General features: G+C 44.4%; 1 protein-coding gene across 1 annotated transcript in view; it reads right to left on the bottom strand.

The window, feature by feature from the left end:
- Positions 1 to 4,410: 4,410 nt before the first annotated feature.
- Them4 (thioesterase superfamily member 4) overlaps positions 4,411 to 8,532 on the bottom strand; it is a 28,849-nt gene continuing 24,727 nt past the window's right edge. The window contains exons 5-6 of the mRNA XM_021196751.2: positions 6,234 to 6,358; positions 4,411 to 4,767 (exon numbers count right to left, since the gene is read on the bottom strand). Of these exons, the coding sequence (XP_021052410.1) occupies positions 4,727 to 4,767; positions 6,234 to 6,358 (166 nt within the window). The 3' untranslated portion in view covers positions 4,411 to 4,726. The remainder of the gene's footprint in view (positions 4,768 to 6,233; positions 6,359 to 8,532) is intronic.

Below are 8,532 nucleotides of genomic sequence, written 5' to 3'. Positions count from 1 at the left end.
ACCATGGAGGGATGTTCTTTACTGGCTTTCCTCCCCTGGCTTGCTCAGCCTGCTTTCTTATAGAATCCAAGACTACCAGCCCAGAGATGGTCCCACCCACAAGCGGCCTCTCCCACTTGATCACTACTTGAGGAAATGCCCCACATCTGGATCTCATGGGGGCATTTCCCCAACTAAAGCTCCTTTCTCTGTGATAACTCCAGCTGTGTCAAGTTGACACAAAGCTAGCCAGTACAACATCTATCAAATTATCAAAAATTAATAAAAATATATTTAAAAAAGCAAAATATGCGAGGCTGGAGAGATGGTGTGGCAATTGAAGATCAAGTATGGGTCTTAGAGAAGGACTTGAGCTTGATTCCCAGTTCCAGAGGATCTGACACCTTCTTCTGGCCTCTCCAGGCACCCACACACAATATACACTCACACATCCAAATACACATACACATAAATAAAAAGAAATAAGTCTTTTAAAAGATAGGGTCTCACTCTGAAGACCATACTGATGTCAAATTTACAGAGACCCACCTGTCTCTAACTCCTGACTGATAGGATTAGAGATGTACATCACCACCCAGGGCCAAAAATAAATCTTCACAGCAATCAATCAATCAATCAATCAATCAATCAATCAATCAAACAAGCAATAGCAAAATATGGTGGTTAAGCCCACAGTGTTGACAAACACCTTTAGCCCCAATATTCACAGGCAGAGGCAAGTGGACCTCTGTGAGTTCAAGGCTAGCTAGCCTGGTTTAATTAGAAAGCTCCAGGAACCATCTCAAAAAATAAAACCAAATCCAAAATAAAAACAAACAGACAAAAATTACCAAGAGAAAAACAACCAACCAACCGGCCTCCCTCCAGTCCATACTTTTACTGCAGTCACAGATCTGCACCCTACTGCCCACCTGGCCGCTCCTCCTGGCTCCCACCTGGGATACCCAGGTGAGACACCTACACACCAATCCCCCAGACCCCAGCAAGCCCAGCAGATGTGAGCTCTGCCGCATCCTACTGGAGCTCCATCTTCCTTCCAGTCCACACCTGTCTTAGTTAGGGTTTCCATTGTTGTGAAGAGACAACATAACCAAAGAAACTCTTATAAAGAACATTTAACTGGGGCTAGCTTACAGGTTAAGAAATTCAGTCCAGGGCTGGTGAGATGGCTCAGCAGTTAAGAGCACTGACTGCTCTTCTGAAGGTCCTGAGTTCAAATCCCAGCAACCACATGGTGGCTCATAACCACCTGTAATGAGATCTGACACCCTCTTCTGGTGTCTGAAGACAGCTACAGTGTATTTACATATAATAAATAAATAAATCTTTAAAAAAAAAAAAAGAAATTCAGTCCAATATTTTCAAGGTAGGAAGCATGGTAGTGTTTAGGCAGGCATGGCACTGGAGATGGAGCTGAGAGTTCTACATCTTGTTTTGAAGGAAACCAGGAGAAGACTGACTCCTAAAGGAGCTAGGAGGAGGGTCTTAAAGCCCAGCCCTACAGTGACATACTTCCTCCAAGAAGGCCACACCCACTCCAATAAGGCCACACCTCCTAATAGTGAGTGCCATTCCCTGGGCCAAGCATGTTCAAACCACTGTAACCCCTGTACCTACAATCGCAGATCTGCACCCCACTGCCCACCCCACAGCTCTGCATACTTCCTGGGAGGCCTGCTCCCACTTAAGACACCCAGATGAGACACACCCACACACCAATCCCCAGCCTGCAGGGATCCCAGCAAGCCCAGCAGCTGTGAGCTCTGCTACATCCTTTCAGAGCTCCATTTTCCTTTTGCAGCTCCATCTTCCTTCTCTGGTCTACATCTCTACCTGAAATCTTGGCTTGGCATCCCACCAGCTAGCCCACAGCTCTGCCTGCATCCCGGGAGGCTGACTTCCACCTGAGACACCCAGTACAATCCCTCTTCTGGCTCTTCTGGTCCACACCTCCACCTACAACCAAGGATCTGCACCCCACACTACAGCCCACAGCTCTGCCTGCTTTTGAGAGTCCTGCTGCAACCTGAGACAACCAGCCCTAGAGGCTTGCTACTGCATGGACTACCAGGCCAGCCAAAGAGACTAAAGACAAGCTCAAAAAGATAATCAACAGAAGCCAGTACAATAGGGCACCATCAGATCCCAGCTTTCCTACTACAGCAAGCCCTGAATGTCCTAACACACCTGACTATGTGTTAAGACTATGTCCTTCGACTGAAGAATGGATAGAGAAAATGTGGTTTATTTACACAATAGAATACTATTCAGTTATTAAAAACAAGGATATCATAAATTTTGCAGGCAAATGGATGGAACTAGAAAATATCCTGAGTGAGGTAACCTAGACCCAAAAGGACATGTGTGGTATGTACTCTCTTATAAGTGGATATTAGTCATAAAGTACAGGACACCTATGATACACTCCATGGACCCAAAGATGCTAAACAAAAGGAAGGCCCAAGCAAGGATGCTTGACTCTCACTTAGAAGGTGTACTAAAATAGTCATAGGAGGCAGAGGGAGGGAGGAAACTGGATGGGGGTGGGAATGGAGTATGGGGAGATTAGGGTCAGGTGTAGGGAGAGACAGGAAAGAGGCCCAGCGAGACAGGAGAAAGAATGGGAATCTGTAGTTCCTGGGGGTGAGGGATGTGGGGGCAATCTCCAGAAAGTCCCAGAGACCAGGGATGGGGGAGTCTCCCAGGAGTCAATGTAGATGACTGTAGTCAAGATGCCTAACAGTGGGGATATGGAACCTGAAGAGGTCACTTCCTGTAGTCAGACAGGACCCCTAATGAAGGGATGACACCATCCCATCCATGAAACTTTTGACCCAACATTTGTCCTGTCTAAAAGAAATACAGGGACAAAGATGAAGCAGAGATTGAAGGAATGAACAACCAATATCCAGCCCAACTTGAGACCCATCCCATGGGTAAGCACCAATCCCTGACACTATTAATGATCCTGTTGTGCTTACATCAGGAGTCCAGCATAATTATCCTCTGAGAGGCTCTCCCTAGCAGCTGACAGATACCCACAGCCAAACACTGGCTTTAGGTTGGGGACTCTTCTGGAAGAGTTGGGGGAAAGATTGAAGGCCCTGAAGGGGACAGGAACTCCACAGGAGGAACAACAGAGCCAACTAAGCTGGACCCCTCAGAGCTCTCAGAGACTGAGCCACCAACCAAAGAGCATACACAGGTGGGGTCGAGGCCTTCCATACACATGGAGCAGATGTGCCACTCAGTCTCCATGTGGGTCCCCCTACAACTGAAGCTGTTGCCTGACCGTGGAGTCTCTTCCCCAAGCAGTCTGCCTTGTCTGGCCTCAGTGGGAGAGGATGAGCCCAGCGCTGCAGAGCCATGATACCACAGGGTAGGGGGTACCCAGAGGGGCCCCACCCTCTCAGAGGAAAAGGGGGAGGAGGCACTCTGTGAAGGGAGCAGTGTTTGGGATGTAAATTAAGTTAATTAATCAAAAAAAGAAAGAAAGAAAAAAGAAACAACAACATTTTTTTTTTTTTTTTAAACAGAGAGATGGGTCAGAGGGTGAAGGTGCTTGCTGCTGACTCTGATGACCTGAGTTCAGTCTTCGGGACCCACAGATTGGAAAGAGCCAACTGCCTTAAGCTGTCCCTTGACCTCTCTACATACACTGTCATAGCACACATGCTCCCACATGTACTACACAAATAAATGTAAAAACAAGAAGCAAATATGCTTTCTAGAACATTAATCTCCCAATTTATTTTAGCACCTGAACACACACACACACACACACACTCTCAGACAAATAAATAAACATTCACAAAGAGAAATTTGGATACAACAGAGAGAAGATGATAAAGAGTTACAATTAGAAATTATGCTGTGTTTGAAAACGGAGGAAAGCTGGATGTTTCCTTGGCAGAAGCCAGGAGAGAGTTCCTGCCCAGAATTTTAAGAAACAACATTTGTTAATACTTTTTGACTTCTAGTGTCTGGGACTTCGAGAGTGATGTTTTTGTTTGTTTAAACCACCTAACTTGTAGTTCTTCATTATAGTCCCAGAAAGCTAACAGATCCTTCTTCCAGGGATGACAAGCTACAGTGTTTTAAGATACAATCGCACAGGTAGGAAAAAAGAGCAATATTTTAATTTCTAGGGCCCCAGACAACTGAGATGTGGGGGCCATTCCCACAGAACTGAGCTGTGTTCCCTAATACAGCCAGAGAGATGTTTGTTCAGATACAACAAACCTAGCTTTGTAACACGCAGCATGGCTTACACACACACACACACACACACACACACACACACACACACATGCACCTCACTCACAACACTTCATATATTTATCCCTGCCTTTGGTTTTCTTGCATTTCCACATTTGCAGTCAAAGTTTCAATACAGCCTTTTTTCCGTTCTGTCTTTTTCTTCTGCAGTCCACAGCAGAGCAGGTTCTATGCTTGTTAGCTTTAAAGTCTGTTCACATGTTAGAATCAAACATTTGTCCTAGGGAGATACAGATCGTTGTCGAGACTCTCCCGGGAAGTACTTCTTACAAAAAAATCCCGAAGGTGGAGAGTGAATTCCAGCAGCCATATTTCAGAGGCTGTTCTGAAGGGTCTGTGTGAGCAGGCTTCCCTGGGGGATTCGGCAGCTGGGTCAGGAGTGGAGACAGGTGCTGCTTCTGGAGGGGGAGAGCCTCATGCAGAACAGCATGGAACTCACCACAAGTTCTTATGTCAAAGGTTTGCCAGGATCCAGCTTTATAAATAAGGCTAAAACATAAGAACAGATGATTGTAAGTCAACTGCTTTCTGTTTGATGAATTCAAGTAGGGAAACACAGAAAGGCATTTCTTCAATCTCTACCTTTCTACTCTCACCTCTTAGGAAACTTAAGAATCAACTTTTGGCTGCTGGTGGTGGCGGCATACACATTTAATACCACTACACAGGAGGCAAAGGCAGCGGAATCTTTGTGAGATTAAGGTGATCCTGGTTTCTATAGTAAGTTCTAGGCCATCGAGGGCTACACAGTGAAAACCCATCTCAAAAATAAATTAATTTTTGACTTTCAAAGTCATTACCTTCCCTCACCTCTATCATGTCCTCCACTCCTTCATGATTAATACTTCTATTAAGAGGTAGGTAGCCTGAGCCAACTGATATGGAAAGGTTTAATGAGTGTCCTAGCAAGCTTTTCCTGTCAACCTCTCAGCCTTGGCACCTGAGAAAGGAGTCTCAGTTGAGGGACTGCCTATATCAGATCGGTCTGTGGAAGCACAAGGTTCTGGACTAAGAGGGCTAGGCATGAGCCTGCTCATTGAAGCAGTATACCTCCGGGGGACACTGCCCTGGACATCCCTCAATGGTGGACTGTGACCTCAAGCGTGAGCTAAAATAAATCTTTTCTTTCTTTAAACTGAATTTGGTCAGGACATTTTTTATCACAGCAACAGAAGCAATCTAGAATAGAAAGACTTGGATTCCAAGCTTACAGCCTGGAATGGAGCTACAAACTGACTGTGGATTCAGATCATTAATGCCAATTTCCCACTGATGTGAGTCTATGCTTTGCTCGTTTTTTTTTTTTTTTTTTTAAATTGAAAATGAGGTTGGGATGCATCAATCCTGTAACCATAGAAACCTCCTATGTTGCTATGAGATACAGTCCTGGAATCAGATCAAAGGATATCTCAATTCCAATTCTGATGGATATTGGCAATTAGGTCTTTCACTATCAATCTATAAGAATGCCTCTAGCCACAGATCTGGGTATACAGCTCAGTGGCAGGGTGCCTGTCTAATGCCTAGCATGCACATACAAAGCCTTGGGGTTTGATCAAGCACTGAAATACATCCTATCTGCAAAACCAAACCAAACCAAACCAAACCAAACCAAACCAAACCAAACCAAACCAAACCAAACCAAACCAAACCAACCAACCAACCAACCTAAGCCAGGTGTGGTGTGGTGAATCAAGTCTATAATTCAGGTACTCAGGAAGTAGAGGCAGAGGATCAGGAATTCAGGGTTATCCTTTGCCACATAGCAATTTCAAGGCCATCCCAGGCTACACAAAACCTTGTCTTGAACAATAAACACTCAAATTAAAACCCAACTCCAAAACATTTAACATGTTCTGTGCATGGCATGAAAGTCAAAATTTCTGTGTTAAACAATGGAAGCAAACAACCCTAATCCAACCCAGCCTCCAAGAGAGACAGTGGCAGCTTCTTACCTGTTGCCTCTGCGTGTAAAGTCTTCTCATCAATACTTTGAATAGTACAGGAAACAAAAAGTTTCCTTCCTTCAATTTTTTCAAGTTGGCTATTTACCACAACAACAGAAAGAAGGGGGATAGGTCTGTAGAAGGAAGAAAAATTTTTTTCATTAAATCTGTGTAATACCAAAAGATTATGAGGTACACAACAGAGTGGAGAGTCATACCCATGCCAGTGAGTGGTGACTCTCTCAGCTAGAACATTCCTTAGAGCTCCAACACCAACAGTTTCTCCTGCTTCCTTCCCCTACACTACTGCCTGCAGGGAGGAACAGGCATGTGGTCCCAGACTGGGCTTCTAGGCTTCAGTTCAAAGAGATCACTGGGGTTTCCAGCTGTTGTGGGAGAGATTTTCCCATTAGGAGATCCAGAACCTAGTCTGATGTCAGCAACAGGAAAACAGGCTATGAGGTGGTCCTTGTCAACTTCTCTGCTCTTCTCAACCTTTTTTGGACTAGTTAGATGGCTCAGCAGGTGAAGACTTTTGCAGCCAAGCCTGAGGTCAATCTCAGGAATGCACATGGCAGAAGGAAGGAGACCCTGCATGTCCTCGGACCCTACATGGATGCTGTGGCATGCATGCACCCCACCCGGACTTAATGAATACACAGATTAATTAAACATTTTCTTATCACTTTTTTTAGAGCACTTGTCTGGCAACAGCCAGTGCTATCTGTAGAACTTACTATGATGAGACAAACATCCCAGAGCTGAGCCGTCCCATGTGGTAGCCACATGTGGCTACTGATCACTTGACATGTGGTTACTGTAAATGAGAGATTAAATCTTACAGTTTATTCTATTTTAATTAAATGTACTTAGATTTAAGTAGCTACATGTTTCTAGTCATTGGGGAATCTTGGAGATAGGATGGAGCAGCACAATGACCTTCTTCGAAGGTCAGAGGCTGATGGGAAAGGTAAATCACGGAAGTGTCCTGTGCTCCAACAGCAACACCTTGTGGATGAAGGGACTCTAAGACACAAGGCAGATGTCACTGTGACTGTCCAAGCCCATGTGTCTCTCCCTCACCTTTTAACCTTCCATCCCCAATAGCTTCTGCTGCCCTTGTTGATGGAGAAAGACATCGGGCTTTGCTTCTCTCTTGCTGTCTACTCAAGATTTGCCAAGGTCCTGGGGACATTTTGCATTCTTTCCTGTTCAGCATCTCATTTTGTTTTTTAAAATTTCTTTTTAAAATTTAAAATTATGTATGCTTGTCTTTGTGATAGTATATGCAGGTTAGTGCAGTTTCCCAGAGGGGCCAGAGGAAGACACTAGGTCCCCTGGGACTTCAGTTACTGTAGTTGTAAACTCACTAATGTGGGATCTGGGAACTGAACTCAGATCCTCTGCAAAAGCAGTCAGCGCTCAGCCTTTGACCCGTCTACCCAGTTCTCTTTAAAATTTCTATTTATTTATCTACTTACTTGTTGTATGTGTATGTGTGTAAGGGCAGATGTGTATCTTATGGAGGATGTTTGTAAGAGAGGCCAGAGGACAACTTTTGAGAGTTGTTTTTTTCCTACTTTGCTAAGGTAGGATCTACTCCAGGCTTGTTGGCCCGCACATCGTTGGCTGATTCTATCTGTCTCCAGTTTTAATGCAGCAGTGCTGGGTTGCAGATTCCTGCCATGCTCAGCTTGGATTCTTTAACTATTTTGCAGCTGTTTTCTGCATGTACCTATCACCTTCTCCTTTTTTTGGTACAAGTTGATTTTGGCTGATCTCAGTTTTCTTCTGGTTAGCTTTTATCTCACACATCTTCCTTCTTTTAAAACTTTACTGTGTCAGGCCAGGTATGGTGGTGGACACCCAGCAATCAGGAGGCAGAGGCAGGAGTTCTCTGTGAGTTCAAGGTCATCCTGATCTATATGGAGCTCTAGGCCAGCCAGGGTTACATAGAGATCTTGTCTCAAAAACAAAAACGAACGAACAGAAATCTTAAAATGTTTTCTGTATTTTTAAATGTATCACATGGTTTTGAGCTTTTTATATTTAATTGGATTTTGTAACCTGTCTTCAGACTGATGTACACACACTGACTTACTTCAGACTGATGTACACGCACTGACTTGTCTTCAGACTGATGTACACGCACTGACTTGTCTTCAGACTGATGTACACACACTGCCTTACTTGTCTTCAGACTGATGTACACAGACTGCCTTACTTCAGACTGATATACACGCACTGACTTACTTGTCTTCAGACTGATGTACACGCACTGACTTACTTGTCTTCAGACTGATGTACA

Source organism: Mus pahari, chromosome 4 (genome assembly GCF_900095145.1).
Source record: "Mus pahari chromosome 4, PAHARI_EIJ_v1.1, whole genome shotgun sequence".
Classification (NCBI taxonomy): domain Eukaryota; kingdom Metazoa; phylum Chordata; class Mammalia; order Rodentia; family Muridae; genus Mus; species Mus pahari.
The sequence above is the reverse complement of the archived record's forward strand: the minus strand, read 5'-3'. Positions and strand labels throughout refer to the sequence as shown.